General features: G+C 42.2%; 2 protein-coding genes across 4 annotated transcripts in view; one reads left to right on the top strand and one right to left on the bottom strand.

Moving 5' to 3' along the window:
• The first annotated feature begins 8,741 nt into the window (after positions 1–8,741).
• Positions 8,742–12,739, top strand: LOC115156823 (LIM/homeobox protein Lhx8). 3 transcript variants are annotated; one of them, XM_029704533.1, is made up of 8 exons: positions 8,742–9,030; positions 9,894–10,046; positions 10,370–10,491; positions 10,884–11,104; positions 11,290–11,393; positions 11,704–11,799; positions 11,889–12,117; positions 12,299–12,739. In XM_029704533.1, the coding sequence occupies exons 1-8, from the start codon at positions 8,947–8,949 to the stop codon at positions 12,373–12,375; spliced, it is 1,086 nt and encodes a 361-aa protein (XP_029560393.1). In that variant the 5' UTR covers positions 8,742–8,946; the 3' UTR covers positions 12,376–12,739. The 3 variants fall into 3 exon arrangements, with proteins under 3 accessions (XP_029560393.1, XP_029560395.1, XP_029560396.1); XM_029704535.1 differs by having other exon boundaries at positions 8,743–9,030; positions 11,889–12,087; positions 12,299–12,737; XM_029704536.1 differs by lacking the exon at positions 8,742–9,030 and adding an exon at positions 9,664–9,720 and having other exon boundaries at positions 12,299–12,736.
• Positions 12,740–14,924: 2,185 nt separating this feature from the next.
• LOC115156822 (choline transporter-like protein 5-A) overlaps positions 14,925–21,474 on the bottom strand; it is a 97,462-nt gene continuing 90,912 nt past the window's right edge. The window contains exons 11-22 of the mRNA XM_029704532.1: positions 19,610–19,741; positions 18,941–19,040; positions 18,724–18,816; positions 18,404–18,491; positions 18,025–18,287; positions 17,751–17,845; positions 17,549–17,652; positions 17,321–17,394; positions 17,150–17,220; positions 16,535–16,623; positions 16,358–16,442; positions 14,925–16,047 (exon numbers count right to left, since the gene is read on the bottom strand). Of these exons, the coding sequence (XP_029560392.1) occupies positions 15,953–16,047; positions 16,358–16,442; positions 16,535–16,623; positions 17,150–17,220; positions 17,321–17,394; positions 17,549–17,652; positions 17,751–17,845; positions 18,025–18,287; positions 18,404–18,491; positions 18,724–18,816; positions 18,941–19,040; positions 19,610–19,741 (1,289 nt within the window). The 3' untranslated portion in view covers positions 14,925–15,952. The remainder of the gene's footprint in view (positions 16,048–16,357; positions 16,443–16,534; positions 16,624–17,149; positions 17,221–17,320; positions 17,395–17,548; positions 17,653–17,750; positions 17,846–18,024; positions 18,288–18,403; positions 18,492–18,723; positions 18,817–18,940; positions 19,041–19,609; positions 19,742–21,474) is intronic.

A 21,474-nucleotide genomic window follows, 5' to 3' on the forward strand; every position in this document is an offset into this window, starting at 1 on the left:
AGCCTGAAAATCTGTTCCTGCAGTTGTCTCTCTCTGCAACTGTCACCACTCTCAGATGATAATCATCTTACAGGCACAGACAGAATAGATGCCCTCCACGCAGCAAGGCTTTAACTGTAAATAAGGGTGCCGTTTCTGTCTTTTCAATGTGTGTGTGTGTGTGTGTGTGTGTGTGTGCGCACATCCGTGTGTGTGTCCTTTATCTTCCCATCTTCCTATGCTCCTGAGTGCTTTGCTACATTGTTGTGGCGGCTTGAGAGATCAAGTGGGGATAGAGGGAGAAATTAGAGAATGCACCTGGGCACAGCTAAACTGGGACCACTGGCAGCTGCCTAGCTGTAACCACATTTCATTTGCCATCAGTAAGTTAGGCATAAGATATGGCGAACAATGTTCTGGCTCAATTTGCCTCCTGATTGCATTCGGAGGGCCCTCATCAGGAAAATAATAAGTGTGGGATGAGTTAAAATGCGTACTCTGACGAACTACTGTACATCTAAAGAGATTTCTTGCGACTTTCGAAAAATAAATTCATATATTTTAACACTGCCTCCTTGAATCTGAGGAGAGACCTGGAGAGAAACGATCCCTTTCTGACACGCCAACCAACATTCTCCTGGGAGCCGGCTCCTGTGCTCATGTCCAGACATGCCACTCTTCACCAAACTGTTTTTAGAGATGGCAGCTCATGATAAATGAGATGAGATTTTTTTTATACTGAAATAAATATTTCTCACAGTGCGGAGTAAGCAACAGAATCACATGTGCGTGTGCATTGAACTGTGAATTTTGGCCATTTCAAAGTCACTGCAATGTGAAGTCCTACAGTACATTGACCATTAAATAATGGTCAAAGAGTCTAGTATTCAAAATGGGAAATGGGATGTTCTGCACAAAAGCCTCTCTTGTCATTCCCCCTCTCTCAACTCTGGGAAGCCAAGATCATTTTCTCAATGGAAATACACGTGATAGGCATGTGTGGGACATCACTACAAAATCCCAGTTCAGACTGATCCCGATCAAGAGCCAGTACCCTAAATATGCTACCCAGCATTTAGTGCCCCAAAACTCCCACCCCAGACCAGTCCAGGGGCATGATCCCCACTAAACCCCACATTGGGGGTTTAGAATGGGAAGTAGATGGGGCCTCCCCTGTCTGGAGAAGTGCAAGATGACTCCCTGGCAAGAATTTCACCTCACAATAATTTTTGCACAATGGCGGCCAAGAGAAATTATGACTTTTTTTTGCACCTGGTTCGACACACGCAACCAGACCCCCCCAAATCCCTCCCATATCCCACTTCAGGAGCGAATAATGGAGGTTTTGTGGGGGGAGGGAGGTAGAGGAGGGGATACAGACTCAGACTGCTCAGGGCTCAGAGAGAAAGTGTGTGTGTGCGTACATACATGTGGTGTGTGTCCGTGTGGAGTATGAAGTGTGTTGCTCCAGACCAGGTCCATGGGGACGAGGAGGACACGGAGCCTAGGTTATGAGGTTCTGAAGGTTGCCGAGGGCAGGAAGAGAGGAGAGGCGGGGGGCATGCAAATGTCAGATGTCACCCTCCTCTGATGGGGAGAGGGGAATAGGGGGAGTCAGCCTCCCCCTGGTGTTTATGTAGCCTTGGCAGGATTTCCTGCAACATGATGAAATAATTAGAGGCCCAGTGTGGAGGGGCAACGCCATGCCAGGAGTCTGACCAGGAGGAGGCGGTGAATCTATTACTGGTTCTGTAGAAGATGTGTCTTCTTTCTCTCTGGCCTCTTCAATGCCCTTTGTCTTGGTGAAGCAAAACAACGCTTCGTCCACTAAATGATCTTCAGATCTGAATATCATTTGAGCTTAAGAGGACACAAATGATTTGTCAATAAAATGCTGGAAAAGTTCATACATTTTTATGATGATTCTATTCTTCAACCTGTCTTTACAGCTCATGAGCAAGCAAAGGTCATTCACTTCTGCAACATCACTGCTCGTTTACTTGTGAATGTTCAGAAACCCCGTCAGTCATTTCATGGTGTATGATTACCCTTTCTCCCCAGATCAGGAGCACTGAGGTACGGTGCAGGGTCAGAAGGTCAGGCAGATTTGGTGCAAGGACACGTGCAACAGATCAGACTTGTCAGTAGAGGCCCAACTCACTGGAGTAGGATAGGGATGACTGCCAGTCAGCCATGTTTGGTTACAAAGCAGCTCAAGTGTTTTCTGAAGACTCAGTCTAACACATATCAATATAAAAGTATTGAGTATGTCAGTTTTAGTTGTACTTATATGAATGCCAATTTCCATGCACGAATAAATTGTAACTACACACTTCGGCTAAGGGCTTTCTGACTGTTTGGCAAGGTAACTCACCCACATAACAACACTCAACTGTTTTCAGACTGGATGATGTCATGTTTTTGGTGTGTATGTGTGTCCGCCCTTCTTCGCTGAGGTGTTACCCCAACGCCCTCCTCCACTCCTGGTTTCTCTGCTGGGGCAGCTGCGACAGGTGTCAATGGTGCCTGAGTTCCCTCTGACCTCGCATTTGTTGTCATAGCTGGAATAATTGTGCAGGTTACCGTCATCGGCCTGCTTCATGCCTGCCTTCCTCTCAAAGCTCACCTTTACACCCTTTTCACTTGTGTTTTGTTCACACCTTAAAATAGGAGGGGTTGTAGAGAGGGGATGTGTGTGTGTGTGTGTGTGTGTGTGTGTGTGTGTGTGTGTGTGTGTGTGTGTGTGTGCTGCATGCATACTCTTACCTGTGGGTGTGTGTAAGCAGGGCAGATTCTAAAGCCTCCAACAGGCAAGCCATTTATCCCCTGGTCATGGCTGTTACCTCTTACATCCCCCAAAAAACACCCAGAATACAAGAGGCATATAAACAAGACTTGACATTTGTGTGCTTGTATTGTGTGGGCTGATGGTTCTGGTTAGTTGGTGTTTACCTTCACCTACGGTAACACAAATGTGAAACTTGTGGTTTCTGTCAACATGCCAGCTACAACATGTGGTATGTACTGTATAGTGGGAAAGACATACATCTTTTTGCTCAGTGAGAGCTGTGTGTGTGTGTGTGTGTGTGTGTGCCTGCACATGCACTTTGTGAATGTATTTGAGTGTGTGTGTGTGTGGTGGGGGGGGGGGATGCCTGTGTGCATTATGGGCTGTTTAAATAAGACCAAACATTGTACAATAGAAAATCTGATCAGATATTATTCAATGGAGAGAGTATTGCATCTTCCGTTCAACGCTTAATGATTTGTACACTCATTGTACAGTAGGTATTGAGAGATGCAGACTCCATAGCCCAGCTTGTGTCATCATCAGCAAAGTTGAGAAAGTTGATGCATTTGTCAGATCATTAATATAAACTAGAATTAAAATAAAGATCCAAGAATCGATCCCTGTTGAACACCACACTTGAAAAGTGAGGTAGCAAAATGAAGGCATCAGAAAAGTTCAGCTCATTTTAAATCATGAGGTAAACGACCCTGTCGTGGCAACAACTTCACGCCATGAAAATCCATCAGTCAAAATAGAGGAAATATCATCGGTCATACTTACTCTGAAACACTGTGCCAGTAAATAAGGTCTGTTTGAGTACATACAAGCAGTTTTATTTTCATTCATTTCCTCTGAGTATGCGAATATGCAAGGCTTTAGAGCTCCTCTCTCATTGCTCAATCAAACTAGATCCTGTTCCAGAGCAAGTGTAATGGAGCAGTGCGTGCGACTGCTCCAGAGAGGCTTCCCCTGGCTTACGTTCCCTAGCCTCGGTGACTCAGCCCTGGCCAGATGAAAGGAAGCTGGGCCCTGAGCACTCCTCTTACATTCAGGCCTTTTTCCTCCGGTCGCTCTGTAGCCCAGCCAAACCAACCGTCCCTCTGTGGGTATGAAGTGGGGGGCTTCAGCGGATGTGGGGGTCCAAGGGTGGTTGTCAAGGGGTGTGTAAAGGGGTGTAAGGAGGTATAGATTGGAACCGGAGCGGTGTGACCGAAGCTGAAGCGATGTCGGCTCACCTGGGACACAGGGAGAAAGGACAGAGTTCAAAGCTGAACGTCTAGACAACATCTTCCTGTCTGGAGGGATCCAGTGTGGCACCAAGATGGCCAACAGGGGTGCAGAGAGGGAGGGGGTTTGGCAGCAACTGGCTGGGCTGACAGAGCTCAATTTACAATCCACATTGAATATGAATAGCATGGTTAAGAAGCCAATGAGAGTGTGCTCTAAAGTTCACAGGTTTCTTGATCCCCTTGTTCATTCTTGATCCCCAAACTTCCCTCTGAAAGTGACTCTCGTTGTGTTAGGGTTAGTGACTATGGAGGGAAAGAGTATGTGAAGAGTTTTGAGTTAATGTCAAAGAAGTAGGGGGTGGGTTCTACAGCACAAAGTGCAATGTTTCACGGAGTCATAATGGCATTAAACATACAACCTTGCTGTTAGCAGCACTATGCACCAAACAACTGAGCCATTTGACAGCCAAGAATGACAACATAGTTCAGGAGGTCAGTAAGGGTTTTTGCAGGACACTCCTCTTAAGCAACAAAACAAACACCAGCTCAGAGACGGAAGGTCTGGGCCAGAGTAGGCAGACCCAGAGGAGCAGGCATTAAGGGCAGTGTGTTTTGGGTCGGACTTCCACGTGGGAGTGATGTTGTATTCTCTGTTTCCTAAGGCCAGAGTGATAGTGGCTGCACAGAGTCGTGTCGCTAGCCAAGGAGCTGTCATCAGCTCCATTTCCTACCACCACAACAACATCCATGGACTGAAGTCCTGACATGCAACACACTAGAAGAAGTGCATTGTTCCGGCCAGCCTGACCAGCCAAGCCATGAACATGGCATGTACATTAATGCCATAAGAAGCACCATATTTTCATCCCAGTCATTCTTTCTATCCTCAATGTAAACCTTTGCCTTTCCAATGAACAACACACCAGCCTGTTTTCTAAGTTGTCAACATGACTTTAAATCACATACATCTAAAAACACCTACATCTTCACATGGGAAGAGCTGGGCTCAGCATTGAGATCTGATGTCACTGAATGAGACCTGATGCATATGCCGTGACACCAGTGGAGATTTATCTTCCTTCCAGAAAACATGACCTCTGCAGCCCTCCTCTGTCCCCCAGGTTAGCCTGTCACAGCTTATTTGGATGACAGGCGCTCTGAGGGCTCTAGCCCCCCAGGCCTGCTGGGTAATAGGACTCCTGCCCACCTCCACCTTAATTTTCTATATTTCGTCTTTTGGTCAAAAAGACGTATACGGTCAAAATTGTGGTTATATGCCAATGGCAAATAGCCTCCTGTTGAATCGTTATCATTTGGATTAACCTCTCTGAAAGTGTCTAGACTGAAAACATATTTAACAATGTCAAAACTCATCAACATGGCTTGAAATTGTATAACAAACCCCATAACTTAATGATTAAATAAAAAACAATAGCCATAGGTAAATGTGCTGTGCCTTTCCATCAACACCAAAATAGCAAAACAAGACAATTTCCATTAGGTTTGTTATTCTTCTATGGCCGATGACAAGATGCAATGCCTTGAGGGGTATTATCTTACACACACAGGCATATCTGTGTGGACCAAGCATATCTCCACTGTCACAATAGAGAAAGCCCTACCGAGACGTTGCTGTAAGAACAATTGCAATGCAAGAGGAAAACGGGATGTGAAATGTTTTCAGACTGTTTTGAGGGAGGAAAAACAGCAACAGAAGTCTCGAATAAAGAATCCATTTCCTTTTTTAGACTTTGATCACTTATCAGTTTGCTTTGTAATGTCTATCCTTCACCAGTTGTTGTACTAGTTGCCATTTCTACTGTGCGTAAATGCTTGTCCCTCCTCTTGCTTCTGCTTCCTCCACATGTGTGTAACAGGATGGGGGTTTCACTATGATGGGAAATAGAAAGAACGTTAGAACCACGTCACTCTTGGATTGGGCCCATTTCCCGACAAAGTTCGACAACATAAAGCAGCATCAGAATCCAGAGGACCCCTCTCCTCTCTAGGGCCAATCGAATGGAGCGGACACTGCAATTTATGTCATCGTTTCATATTTGATGTGCAACCCATAAATCTCTAGACTGAGGATCTTTGTCCGTTCTATCAAATCTATTTCTATGGTTGTACCCATCCAGAGCTCAACAAGGTATGAGCTTGGTGTCACACACAGTACAGTGACAAAAGGGAGGCAGAGAGAAGCCAAGGAACAAATATTCTTCAATCTTCAGCTGTGCCGCAGAACATTTCAAATGTAGGCCTACATGTGGTTTTGCAGATCAACTTATCCAGAGCAACTTAGATTCAGTAAGTACTGTAGCAAAGAGTAGCACAGTGCACTTTGGTGATCACTGCAGTTCTATATGAGACAACCCCCAAAAGAATCACCATGCAGGTGGGAAAAACAAAGCCTTTGAGTTTGGAGTTTGGCGCAAACAAACACACACTGATGTCAAGTCAACCAACAGTATTCCCCCAATACATTTTTATATGATGTCACCTGATATGATATCATGACCTAACCAAAAGATTAGACTCAATGCACCTTTATCTGAGCCTTGTACACAATGGTCTGAGTAACAGGGAGCACTAACTTAGAAAGATGACAAAATCCAGATGACTGTTTTGGCAATTATGTCAGGCATACTTTGATTCCTCTTTCACACAATTATGTCAGGCATACTTTGATTCCTCTTTCACACAATTATGTCAGGCATACTTTGATTCCTCTTTCACACAATTATGTCAGGCATACTTTGATTCCTCTTTCACACAATTATGTCAGGCATACTTTGATTCCTCTCTCACACAACTGTATCACACACGCGTTACCTCAAATGGACCTACACCAAAAAATAAGATATCCTCTTGTAACCCAAGACAATAGCTTCCTAGTTCCAACAAGACCCTCTAACAAACTCCAGATTAACAGTTTCTACTGTCTGTTTGTCTCAATGATTCAATGAGGTGAGTTATCCAATATAATGATAACGGGCTTCTATGGAAAGAGCTAAAATGTGAGCCATTATTATGAGGGACTCAATTTATATGTTTGTCATCATACCTGTGATGGACATGAATTGTTGGACGTTTGTGTCCATATTGCCTAACCCCCATGCTTTCCCATTAACAGCTTAGGGGAAAACATTTGGAAATAACGTTGTGAAGTGGGTCAATTAGGTTTTTTAAATGGTGAAATTCACTGGCGAAGGATTTAAGTCGGAGTGGTTTACTTGTCTTTGTAATTATGTAAAAAAAAATATATACGTTTTTCCCAAGCGTCTGAAAGTTGATATTTTGAACGGTTGTGGGTTTTTATGAAATTCCCGCAAAGGGAGAAACACAAAGATGAAGCGGCTGATACTGTCAATCACACACTCAAAAACGAAATATAAAAATGTGCATATTATATTATTAAGCATACCGTTCATTTGATCAGATTCAGTGGTTTTCAGTGGTAGCACAGAGAAAGGTTTAAATGGTTCTGTCTGCTCGTGAAATGAGATAATTACATATTCTAGCAACGGCGAATCTAATAATAATTATGTACCGTCATATTTTTCCATTACAAGAAATCGATTTCTTGCACTTTGGAAAAAATGGGGTTTAAGTCGAATTTATCAAATTATCATTTAAGAATTGTGTAGCTATAATAATAATAAAAAGCATTTGTATGAATGTAATTGGCACGTTTAAAATAGGCTTTGCTGATAACAAACAAATAAATATATTTTAAAGAAAGGATAAAAATGTACAAAATACTTCAATAAAATATTTTCAACGGTGATGATAAAAAAAATCCACTGTGTGTATGAGCTGATGTGACGCTCACAAAGTCAGTGGTCAGGTGCTCTCTTATAAAAACAAAACAAGAAACGAACTTTGTAAAAACAAATAAACGTTTATACAGGCATAAATGTTAGAGCAAGGCTATCACAATTAGCATAACTCAACGTCAATAGAAGTAATTATTAAATACTATGCTGGCTATTATAGCAAATGAGCACAATTTCACCACTATATTCGAATTTGCATGCATTTGTATTATGAAAACGAAAAAATGAAAGAGACCTGCTGAAAAATTAATTTAGAGCAAAATTATACCATTTCAGTAAAACAGGGAGGTTAAAGAATTGCTGCAGTGGGCCATACATCGCATAACTTTTAACCGTTGCATGATGATCATTGATATACTGCTTTTCCTATTGAAAAGGGTCCCCACTCCTATCAGGTTTAACTAATGCTTTGTGCGTACAATGGCAAAACAAATAATGGCCAAACAAGAAATTATTTTAAAATATTAGAGGTTTCACAAACCTGCTTGTATTTAGCAATTATAGGGCCCATTGTTCATTTAACTACTACCACCATCATAATCAGCTGCAGGTAGCAATAACGATACTGAACTCAGCTGGGATACAATAAGCCAAAATTGGGTGCTGTCCGTTGCTTTCTGCCCAGATGCCACCGGTTAGTCCTAATGGGGTGCATTAAAAAAGAAATGATTGCGGCTGTACGAGTTCTCTCTTTTCTGAAACTAAGGTTGCAAACATTCGGCTACAGTAGAAGTTGTAAGATTAATACACCAGGCCTAAATGGGCTGCTCAATTTTGTTCGAATTTCTTTTCACGTTTGGCATTGGAGCAGCCTACTGTGAAATGGAAATTAATCATGAGCGTCTTATCCAGGAAGATTGTTGTCCCCCCCCCCCCCAAGATCAAAGGTTACATCGAAATACTTGCCCTATGGATAACATGTCATATCCACTGCAAGGCGGGCATGTGTAAAGGAGGTGCGGCCAACACCGTCATGAAAATGGAGAGGGAAAAAGCTACACCCTCAGTAATGTAAAGACCGCTTTCAGTGGAGCATGGTTGGTGCAGCAGCCTCTGACACTGGAATATATCGGATTATTCTCCTGGTTGATTTGTTCTAGGACTACAAGTAATGTATTGGAAAAGTGAACTAATGTTGGCTTGCTCCAAGGTGGACGATATTGAAAATGGGTTCAACTCGATTTCCAACAGCACGGTAAGCCTATGTTCAATATTGGCAAAAAAGTATCGGAGCATTCATCGTGTTTGAGAATATTTTTTTTCGTTTCTTGCTATTACCATTAGTTTAAATGGCCTATAATTGGAACGAATTGTGGCTACTGCAAACCGATAGGCTATGAATCGGTTCCAAGTTAACGAAATTATAATTTTATAGTAGATTTCTGATGTGCCGACCATTTAGTTTTCTGGGCACAAATCAGTTAATTCATTACCTGAGTGAGTGTGCGTTTATTAATCAAAAATAAATCCCTGCAGCTGTGACAGCCGCGGGCTGATCGCACGTTGGTTTGAAGAGGGCTGCAGTGGCGCTAATTGCCAAAAGTCAGCAAACATTTTGTTTCTTTGATTTGGCCATTAAGGCTATTTTTGTTTTTTTAATATAGCCTATTTTGTTCGACCATTTGTCTTAAATTTCACTTTGAGAATTGCCCTCCTGCAGACAACTAATTTGACATCAAACGGATGAGTTGGTAATGTGATCCATCCTGTTGCGGAAAGTGCTTGAAGTAGGCTATAACATTTTCTCAAGAATCGTGCAATTTGGTTTGTAAATTCTTATTCTTCGAGATGGCATCTTATTTTTCTCCAATTTCTTTTGACCCCTCACTATGCCTAAGGAGTGATGTGGAGGTGCATCTTCCGACCCTCGGAGCATAAACTACCAGTGATTCCTACTTTTACTTGTAGGCCTATTTCAGTATGCGTAAAACCTTCAGTGGAAATTGACAACTTCCAAACTCAGTTAGGCCACATTTTGTCAAATATTTTTGTCCGTAGTTTACGCATGGAAATAATTTTTTGTCAATTTGACTTTAATTTACTCCATTTTATATCCAGGGCACCTCGGAAGACATTTTTGAAGACGAGTCATATTCACCGTCTTCGTCTTTTTCGTCATCCTCGACACTGCAGACGATGGCATCAGCCTCTCTGGGGAAAAGCCTTTGTGCAAGTTGTGGTTTGGAGATAGTCGACAAATATCTGCTCAAGGTAAGTTGCCGAGCCCATGACAGGCTTTTATTAGGCCTATTCAACCAAGGCCTAAAAGGCTTACGTTAAATGGTTGTCCCACGTCCATAAACTAATAGGCCTACAGTATTTACATGTTCAACTGAGGAGAAAGTTTGACATTGATCTATTTGGTAAGTTAGCCTAAATAAAATCCCATTTCAGTTGAGATTTTGTTTTTTTAAATATGAAACATTTATCACTGACATCGAAAGATATTCATACTTGCCTTTCGTGTACTAAAACTGTAGATGAAGCTACTATTTCGGTTGAATAAATGTCTGACTGCTATGGCTACGTTTCAGGTGAACAACTTGTGCTGGCACGTGAAGTGCCTCTCGTGCAGCGTGTGCCAAACTCCTCTTGGAAGGCATGTCAGTTGTTACATCAAAGAGAAAGAGGTTTTCTGCAAACTCGACTACTTCAGGTAATTATATGGCCTCAGATTGTGTATCTTAAGCCTGTTTAAATAAAAAAAATATTGATTCTTAGAATGAAGTGTTGACATTACCTTGGGCCCTATGAGGCCATGCACCAGCTCAGCCTACAATTTACATTTCTCATGTTTGAGAACAAAGGTTTAAATCTTCAATTTGAACATTCATTTTTACATCAAAAAACTAACTTTTCATAACATACAAGTTTCTAAAAGTTTCTAAAGAATTTTTGCATTCCCCAGTTCTCCATTATTAGTAGGCTCGAAAGTATTTTAGTCTATCATGCAAAATTATAGAATACAAATGTGTTGAATTATGTAGCTTACTGTAAACTACAAACATAACTGTTATGTTAAAAAAATACAATCCAACTTTCTCACAGGAAGTATGGAACTCGCTGCGCCCGCTGTGGCAGGAACATCCACTCCAATGACTGGGTAAGGAGGGCAAAGGGCAATACCTACCACCTGGCCTGCTTTGCCTGCTTCTCCTGCAAGCGCCAGCTCTCCACGGGAGAGGAGTTTGCCCTGGTGGAGGAGAGGGTGCTGTGCCGCATCCACTACGACTGCATGCTGGACAACCTGAAACGGGCTATGGACAGTGGTAAGCAACACTAAGGGTGTATAGAAAGAACAGGAAGGCCTGTATTTTGAGAAGTTGTTTATTGTACAATATTCAGACTGTACATAGGCCTCTTTTCTACACTTATGATGTAGCAATTTAATTGAAGCTTGTTCTTTTGAAACATTCATTGATAACTGAATGTTTGTGGTCGCATGTCCTTACAGGAAAAGTTGTGAATGTAGAGGGGGCCCTACCATCAGAGCAGGAAGGGTCCCAGGCCAAACCAACTAAGAGGGCTCGCACTAGCTTCACTGCAGACCAGCTACAGGTGAACATCATGGCTTATTTTTACTTTTCTGTTCCCCCAGAAACCACTGACCTGCATTTTTGGAATTGCACTTGACCCCCCCCCCCCCCCAACAAGCACTCACTCTACTGATAGCTACTGTACTTTGAGGAAAAATGTACTTTCTTTGCCTGTGGTATGTGGTTGTCCCACCTAGTTATCTTAAGATGAATGCACTAACTGTAAGTTCTGGATAAGAGCGTCTGCTAAATGCCTAAAATGTAAGTGCCAAAACCATACCAAGAACAATATTCATGTGTGCATCTTGCATTCTCTGTATCTTGTCTGTCAGGTGATGCAGGCTCAGTTTGCTCAGGACAACAACCCAGATGCTCAGACCCTCCAGAAGCTGGCAGAGAGGACTGGCCTCAGTCGCAGGGTCATCCAGGTGAGCACGCTAACATTTTAGCCTAGGCAAATAATTAGGTGTCCCTGAAATTACAAAGAAGGCTTAACCCATCCCTGTTCCATCTCCAGGTTTGGTTCCAGAACTGCCGAGCTCGTCATAAGAAGCACGTGAGCCCCAACCACCACATGTCCTCCGCAGCAATGTCATCGCTACAGCAGTCCAGGCTCTCTCCACCTCTCCTGGATGATCTCCAGTACACAGCTTACATCCCAACAGACACACCCATGCACACGCCCATGCTTACCGCACTACACACATACATGGATGGTGAGCAAAGTCGGCACTTGGAGATCACAGGTTCATATTTTTACATGTCTTGTGTATCATGAGTGACATTTTATTAGTTTTGTGTTAGAAATCAGTGCAAAGATCTGAAGTCACAATAATATTTGAAATCACAATTATATGAATAGTGTATCAATATTACTATAACCAATAATGGGTTTTGGACTAACAATAGCATGTTTGTGTTCTTCAGTGCACTCTCCATCCTCACTGGTGTTCCAGCCTATTATGTCCCATTCCATGACACAGCTGCCAATCAGCCATGCCTGATCGTTATATTCCACCCCCTGCAGAACCGGGTCAGAATGCTGCGGAGCGATACTCACCGTCCATCAAAGGGCGTGTCACCTACATTAAATTATTTGTTGAGGGTTTATCGAAGGAGATACATTGGTCAGAATTTAATGTAAAATAAGGAGGTTGATGTTTAAACTTTTTGTTAATATATATATATAGTATCTATATTGGTTATGAAATTTCATATTTAATTTATTTGATGCATGTGACAGCACTTTGTTTAAAGTAATGAAATGATTTGATATCTTAGTTTCTGTTTTGTCGCTGATATATAGCTGATCTCTGTTTTTGATGGCTGTGAAGAAATACTGAATAAAAGCCATATGATCACTGCTGACAATGAAGGACTGGACTTTACTAGATGCTGTCTTGTTCTGAAGTTCATGAGGATCATAAAACCATTTGACACGTCACATTTGACCTGATTGAGAAGTCTTTGTTGTAGCCTTAAAGTCACATTTCTGTTGCTGGTAGACTATTTCGCTTGGGCGGTGGCACATGCCCATTGGCAAGAATGCTGTTAGAACATTGAGACTTATCCTCCTGCCTTCAGTCCTCTTCATTTCACTCTTCTGAATCTTTTTCTCTCTTCCTAGTCTTCTGTCTTTTTGTCCGGCGCCTGCGGAGCATCCTCCTCAGAGTGCTGGTCATGTGGTAGGGTCGAGCTGCTGAACCATCGTTGTACTCTTGGTCCAGCACTGGAATAAGAGTTTGAGAAGACTAACTGAAACTGAGGGAGAATAGACTGGGATTTATGGGTTCTGTGAAAAGTCTTTGCTGCAATAGCTGTAGCTTTGTATCATGTTTTTACTTTTTTTATTTTTTAGGGTGTAATTGCATTGTGGCACAGCAAATGCTGTAAAGCACATGGAACTATTCAAATGCTTTTTATTTATAGAAGTCACTTCATGTTCTCTGACTACATTTTACAAAAGAAAATCCCAAATGAAAAATACATTAAATACTGATCCCAAAATGTAGAAAAGAGCATGTACAAGTAATTGACAATATTAAAAATGTAGCACTTTTTTTCATCTGTACCACTGATGTACAAATTCGACAAATGGCTTTGACATCCTTCCATTGTCAGGAGTCTAAAATATGTTTAGCCTAAAGTAAATACCTCAATTTTCCACTAGCTAGGCATGCTAACTAGAACCTGCAGTTGTCATAACACCTTATGCTCAACTAAAAGAACTGCATTTATTTTTTAATGGGTCTTCATTGCAGTGACACTGACACATGTGCACATCCTCTATTTGATAGTCTCCCCAAGTATTTGCCAGAGCCACGGTGATCAAGGTAAAAGAAAATCCCTTCGGACAACTAATCCACCAAACATCAGCCAAAACTACACAAAGGGATTATTTTGCTTGCAGGCTTTCCTATCAGACAACATACAGTATTTGTATGGCTTATGGAAAGCAGTCCATTGGCCAGGAAGTAACACCATTCAGTTGTAAGGACATCCCATCAAGACCAAGAGATGACATGCCTTCAAATCCTGAGCTCTGGTTGAGGTGAAGTGAAACCATCAGGTTTGACGAAGTCGATTCACTATTCATACAGCAGGGGAGGAGCATATTAGATTTACAGGAGCCCTTATTTGAAACTGCTAGTCCCCCCCATACATACAGTACCAGTCAAAAGTTTGGTCACCTACTCAAGTTTTTTACAATTATTTTCCAAATTTTCTACATTGTAGAATAATAGTGAAGACATCGAAACTATGAAATAACACACGGAATCATGTAGTAACCGAAAAAGTGTTAAACCAATCAAAATATATCAATTGGGTTGAGGTTGGGTGATTGTGGAGGCCAGGTCATCTGATGCAGCACTCCATCACTCTCCTCCTTGATCAAATAACCCTTACACAGCCTGGAGGTGTGTTTTGGGTCATTGTCCTGTTGAAAAATCTCTGAACAGTTGAAATTGAGATGTGTATGTTACTTGAACTCTGTGAGGTATAATCTGAGGTGCAGTTAATTGCCGATTTCTGAGGCTGGTAACGCTAAGGAACTTATCCTCTGCAGCAGAGGTAACTCTGGGTCTTCCTTTCTGGGGGCGGTCCTCATGAGAGCCAGTTTCATCACAGCACTTGATGATTTTTGCACCTGCACTTGAAGAAACTTTCAAAGTTCTTGAAATGTGTCTTTGCTTATTGAAGCTGTTCTTGCCATTATATGGACTGTGTCTTTTACCAAATAGGGCTATCTTCTGTATACCCCCCCCCCCTCCCTTGTCACAACACAAATGATCGGCTCAAATGCATTAAGGAAAGACATTTCACAAATTAACTTTTAAAAAGGCACACCTGTTAATTGAAATGCATTCCAGCTGCTTGAGAGAATGCTAAGAGTGTGCAACGGGTAGCTACTTTGAAGAATCTCAAATAGAAAATATATTTAGATTTGTTTTATACTTTTTTGGTTACTACATGATTCCATACGTGTTATTTCATAGTTTTGATGTCTTCACTATTCTACAATGTAGAAAATAGTTTTATAAAATAAAGAAATACCCTGGAATGAGTAGGTGTGTCTACACATTTGACTGGTACTGTACATGTAGGGTATCACACACATGATGTAGGCTACCTGTGCTATACATTACATGAGCCCATGTGTGGGTGTAAAGGTCATCACAGTTGAAGGTTTTGACTGCAAACTGCACTGTTTTCTGCAGTAGTGGGATAGAGGGCAGAATTTGATCATGATTGTCCTTGACACTGTTGTTGCTTAACATTTAGTGGCTGAATATTTGGAACTCCGTTAGTACCCAATATTGACTTCGAGTAGCATAAATCAACCGGTTTGAGCATTAGCTAAAAGTCTGCAGAACAAGTATTAGTCGGACTACAATTTAGAGTTCTGTCAGTCTGCTGAACCCAAAAGGTTCCTTTTGTTCTAAATATGGAAGTTCATAACGTGAATGTTTTTGCAGTAAGGGCCATCGTCCATGTAAACTGCAGTTACAGTACAGCTGCTGAGGACTAATAATGATGCTAGGGATGATACAGTAGTGTACTGCATGTTGGATATGCATAGCCTCTGATCTGTTTGGAGCAAACCAAAAGTGTTTCTCTCTCTCTCTCTCTCTCTCTGGACCAGAGAGTTACAAGTTTGTTTCATTATCAGCACAAGTCACAGTGAAGTCTGACCACCTGAACTTGTTCCAAAATAGTTCCTGCCTGTCAGTCCCTAGTCTTGAGGTAAGGCAGTAGCAAAGTCTAATGGCCACACTATTAGTCTCATTGTTCGACTCTCTAAGTCTAACAGTTATTCTAATGATCACACATGTCATAGTCAATGTACGTGTTCGTATGAGTCTCTCAAAATCAGTCAATGTTAGTTCTGAAGACAATAGAAGTTTCTGAGTTGCAAAAGTCACAGTCAGTGGTCTCATTCTCCATTAGAGACTGATATCTCCTTGTTAGCTGATAGGCAGCATAGTGTAGGTAGCCAGAGTTGAGCTCTGTTCAGTTTAAAGCATGCTAAATAACTTGGAAGAAGTAAAGCTATTAGTTTGTAGGAGAGTGTTGTGTTCCTCAGTGGTGCTCAGTTTTTCTCAGAATACTGTGCAGCTCAGCAGACATGAGGAAGGGTTTCTCAGGGCTCCCGTCGTTCCTCTCCAAGTCCTCACCTGGAGGGGTGTACGGGAGGAGTGGAGAAAGGAATACAGGAGGAAGGGAGAGGTGGAAAGGAGATGAGCGAGAGGGATTAGAGGTGCTCAGAGAACGTGAAGCAAAGCAAGAGAACAGCCATGGTGGTTTTTACAGTTGTAAAAGAAGAAGGTCAAAGCGTTGATATTGGGATCGACTGAATAGCCAAGGATGAGAGCAGGTGTATTCCTTCAGATGTGATTTTCGAATTAAAATGGGAATGAATCAAAAACCAACACCACAGTGTTTTGGAAGCATGTCTATGAAGAAGAATACGTAGGCTTTACTTACAGAAACACAGAAACAGCGTGTCCACACACATTGCATAGACGCTGAAGAATCCATGAGCGATCAAATAGGACCCGCATATCACCGTCTGCCATTGAGAAGACACGATAATACACCATCAATACCCAGCTGAATGTAGGATATACCCATTTCTACACCCTTTCTATTGTTGTATCTTACCAGTAGAGGTACCCAGTAGTAATGCAAGGTCGGCACATCTTCCTGAACAATTGGTATTTTGTGTGTGAAGAAAAAGAAGGCTATGACGCCTGCAACACACAAAAGACACAACATTGTAAATACCCCAGCCAGGTCACCCGTGATACAATTCGGTATTTGACGTCCATCCATGTCTGAGGACGTCGGGAGTTTATGTGGAAACCGGCCACTAGGTGGCACCAGTGAGCGCTGTTACCTTAAAGTAGGTTTCGGTAAGCATCTGCCTTTGATTCCAAAGGTTGTAAGTTTGAATCCAGCGATAACTATTAACTTAATCATTCAGAGTTAATGACTAACCTTAAGAATTTGGAGTTAAGGTCTAAACTTAACCTTAAACACTTGAAATTCAACGTTTGGAACAACTTTGAAATTTGACGTTTGAGAAACATGGATGAACATCTAATTCTGATATGAAACTGTGAGAGCTTGTTGAAAAACCCACAGATATGCTTCATCATTTATTTAGACTTTATGCAACTTTTGACTGATTGCAGTCAAATAAAATATCAATTATTATCCTAAAAGGGTTATTAAGTAGTCACAAGAAAATATATATGTTTTTTTGCAATGACTCACCTACACTCCCTGCTATTAGCACTTTACCCAGGAACAGTAGGAAGTCTGTCACTCTGTCCAGCACCGCCACCCTGGAGGAGAGAGGGGTGAACCCAGTAAGGTTACCCCAGTGAAGTGCCAGCCAACACTGGGTAGCCTAATAATCCAACCCCTGGCTTCAGAGGGCCTTACCTTACTACGTTTCTCATCAATAGGCAGAAGGCATCTCGAGCTGACGTGCAGAAGCACTTCCCATATATCGCAATCTAGAGGTAACACACAGACCATGGGACCATATTGAGTTATAGCATACGCGGTAGCTAATCTACCCTAGATTCAATTGCTACATAAGCAGCAATTAACACAGATCAAAGCCATGTAATAATATCAATACATATAGACACACATCACACTACTCACCATAATGTAAGCATTTCTGTTCATGAATTTGATGAAGCGCTCTAGACACCAGAAACAGCATTTGAGGCAGCAGAGCAGGAAGCGTGCTGCCACGTTACTGGCGCCTGAACACAGACCACCGTCCATTAGTGATGAGTTACTCTACAGAGTCACATCCACGACTAGATGATGTACGACTGTGCTTTACTAAAGCCGAACTCACCTTTGAGTTTCGAGTCTAGATACTCCAGGATAATTCGAGCCATCTGAACCAGGGCCAGAATCAGAGCACCAAATGCCAGCGAGCCAGTGTGATACCTGTAACCCAGCCACACACACATCTTTAGTCAGTCTATCATGAAAGAAATCAGAACCTCCCAAACACTCCAAACACCTAAAAACCCGTCTCAAACAATCCCTGAGCCATAGTGAAATGAACACTTCCAGTTAGATTGCTAATCTTCTGTACTGGCAAAATGGTATGGAAGGCTCCTTACCGTATGGCCCTGCTAAATGAAGAAAACAGGGGGCAGGTGGGGATGTCCTGGGGCTTCCTCCGGGCCCAGTAGTAGGAGGCGAAGGCCCCAGCCAGGGTACACTGGCCCAGAGCGATGATAAAGTTGACCAGCCACAGGAAGATGAGCAGGTTGGACAGCTGGAGGATGAAGAGGTAGCGGTGGTAGGGCGTCTCCCCACCGTAGAACGCAAATGTACACTGGGCGCCCGGACACGTCTTGGACACGTTGGTCTTGTTGAAAGTCTGGAGGGAAATTGTGATAATAAATGACTATTTATACAAATCGGGGGTACTCCACACCAGAGTTTCTGTGTACGTCTGCAGGATACTTAGATTGAGTTGAGAAAAAGGGGACTCACCTCAGGATCGCATGTCTTGTTTGCGTACATGCAGTTGGGCTCAGCAGCCATTACTTTATAGATGGCATCTCCAGAGGAGGCCAGGAATCTGTGTGTAACGCTGATTAAGCATCAAACATGTTGCTGTTGTACAATACACAACAAAACAGCACTTTCTTAGATCAATCTCTATGTCTCTGTTTCTGTATTCCATAAGTCATTCAATACAATATACTTTATAGAATCTGGGACTTAGGTCGGAATCATGAACAGCACGCTGAACAAAGAAATGCATCAACAGCGCCCTCTAGTGGAGAAACACCACACCAGTAAGAGGATACACAGAGGTGACGGAAAAGTAGGAGATGCAGATGGCCAGCAGCAGGAAGGTGATGATTGGGTAGAAAAGTGTTGACATGATGTAGCTAACAGCCCTAGAGACAGAGGCACAAGAAGACCATTGAAAATAAACTCTTCTCAAACAACAGTCATGAGGAAAGGCGGCGAGAGAACACAAACAGTTACTGCGAGAGAAACTGTTACTATTAGTCGACTTACTTGCTTCCCTCCCTCAGTAGAGCGATAGCGATCCGTACTCTCTTCCTCAGAAAGATCAGAATGATCAAGATGGAGGCCTCTATGGTACACAGAGCTATCACTAACAGAGAGAGAGGGGGTGAAACACAGCAGAAGGTTAGAGAGAGTCTGAGCCAAACCATAGTAACATCAATCCATAGTAACATCAAACCATAGAAACATCAAACCACAGTAACATCAACCCATAGTAACATCAACCCACAGTAACATCAACCCACAGTAACATCAACCCACAGTAACATCAACCCATAGTAACATCAACCCATAGTAACATCAACCCATAGTAACATCAACCCATAGTAACATCAACCCATAGTAACATCAACCCATAGTAACATCAATCCATAGTAACATCAACCCATAGTAACATCAACCCATAGTAACATCAATCCATAGTAACATCAACCCATAGTAACATCAACCCATAGTAACATCAAGCCTAACCCAAATTATCGTCTCCAAATGTAATGTATTAAGTAAATAACAGACTGTGTATTTACAGAACATTTATTTACTAATTTTCAACTTTTTCAGGAACTGGTAATCAGGCTAAATTGTTTGAAAGTGGCTTATCCCTAAGACAAAGCTGAGAGAGAGAGAGAGATTGTCATGAGTGAGGTGATAACATACAGAAGATGAGCCATGTCTGACTGAGATGCAGGTAAACCGTGACGTCTGTCTGGAAGCCGATGTCTACGATGGTCACATCTGCCCCGGGCTGCTGCCTCAAGAGGGAAAACTCCAGGTAACAGTGCCATATCCCTACAGAGACACAGGAAGCAGAGGTTAGAGAGGTGAAAACAGACACACACTGGTACACACTGGTACACACTGGTACACACTGGTACACACTGGTACACACTGGTACACACTGGTACACACTGGTACACGGCCATGCACGCACACGCGTATGTACAGTTACACACACACTTTATTATAGTAAACTAAAACTGAAACTGAAATGAAAACTAATCATTTTAAAACATTTTGTAAATAAAATAAATAATGAACAAACCCGTTTGAAAACTAAAACTATACTGAATCTATTATCTTTGACCCCAAAATGAACAAAAATGCAATAAAAAGCATAATGAATTATGTTCAGTTTTAGTTTTTTTGGGGGGGGGGGGGGGGTAAAAATCAAATAGGTTTTCCAATGGGGTTTTCAAGCTTCTGAATCTGGAGGGTCACATTGAGATTGACTTTATAATTTAAAGGTAGACTCAGTGAGATGACGTTGCCACAGCAGCACTGCAGATATTGGTCGCGTTTGAATGGTAAGGCTAAAGCAAACAACTGTAGACAAAATTGGGGTGAAGTCGGGGGAGGTGCATCTGCTGAAAGCTGAAAGTCTATCATTGATGTGTTTTTTCAACAGCAAGGCTCAGATCAACATGGCAGTGTTGCCATTGTTTCTAAAAGGTTTTCTGTGTAATGTTGAAATAAACATGCCTCCAACCCCCATATCACACACTCACAAACTGAAATCATAATATAATATTATGTGTGTACATTGTATAGTCGTGACCAAAAGTTTTGAGAACGACACAAATATTAATTTCCACAAAGTTTGCTGCTTCAGTGTCATTAGATATTTTTGTCAGATGTTACTATGGAATACTGAAGTATAATTACAAGCATTTCATACGTATCAAAGGCTTTTATTGACAATTACATGAAGTTGATGCAGAGTCAATATTTGCAGTGTTTTTCAAGACCTCTGCAATCCACCCTGGCATGCTGTCAATTAACTGCTGGGCCACATCCTGACTGATGGCAGCCCATTCTTGCATAATCAATGCTTGGAGTTTGTCAGAATTTGTGGGTTTTTGTTTGTCCACCCGCCTCTTGAGGATTGACCACAAGTTCTCAATGGGATTAAGGTCTGGGGAGTTTCCTGGCCATGGACCCAAAATATCAATGTTTTGTTCCCCAAGCCACTTAGTTATCACTTTTGCCTTATGGCAAGGTGCTCCATCATGCTGGAAAAGGCATTGTTCGTCACCAAACTGTTCCTGGATGGTTGGGAGAAGTTGCTCTCAGAGGATGTGTTGGTACCATTCTTTATTCATGGCTGTGTTCTTAGGCAGAATTGTGAGTGAGCCCACTCCCTTGGCTGAGAAGCAACCCCACACATGAATGGTCTCAGGATGCTTTACTGTTGGCATGACACAGGACTGATGGTAGCACTCACCTTGTCTTCTCCGGACAAGCTTTTTTCCGGATGCCCCAAACAATCGGAAAGGGGATTCATCAGAGAAAATGACTTTACCCCAGTCCTCAGCAGTCCAATCCCTGTAGTTTTTGCAGAATATCAGTCTATCCCTGATGTTTTTCCTGGAGAAGTGGCTTCTTTGCTGCCCTTCTTGACACCAGGCCATCCTCCAAAAGTCTTCGCCTCACTGTGCATGCAGATGCACTCACACCTGCCTGCTGCCATTCCTGAGCAAGCTCTGTACTGGTGGTGCCCAGATCCCGCAGCTGAATCAACTTTA

The sequence above is a fragment of the Salmo trutta genome, chromosome 21 (genome assembly GCF_901001165.1).
Source record: "Salmo trutta chromosome 21, fSalTru1.1, whole genome shotgun sequence".
NCBI lineage: Eukaryota > Metazoa > Chordata > Actinopteri > Salmoniformes > Salmonidae > Salmo > Salmo trutta.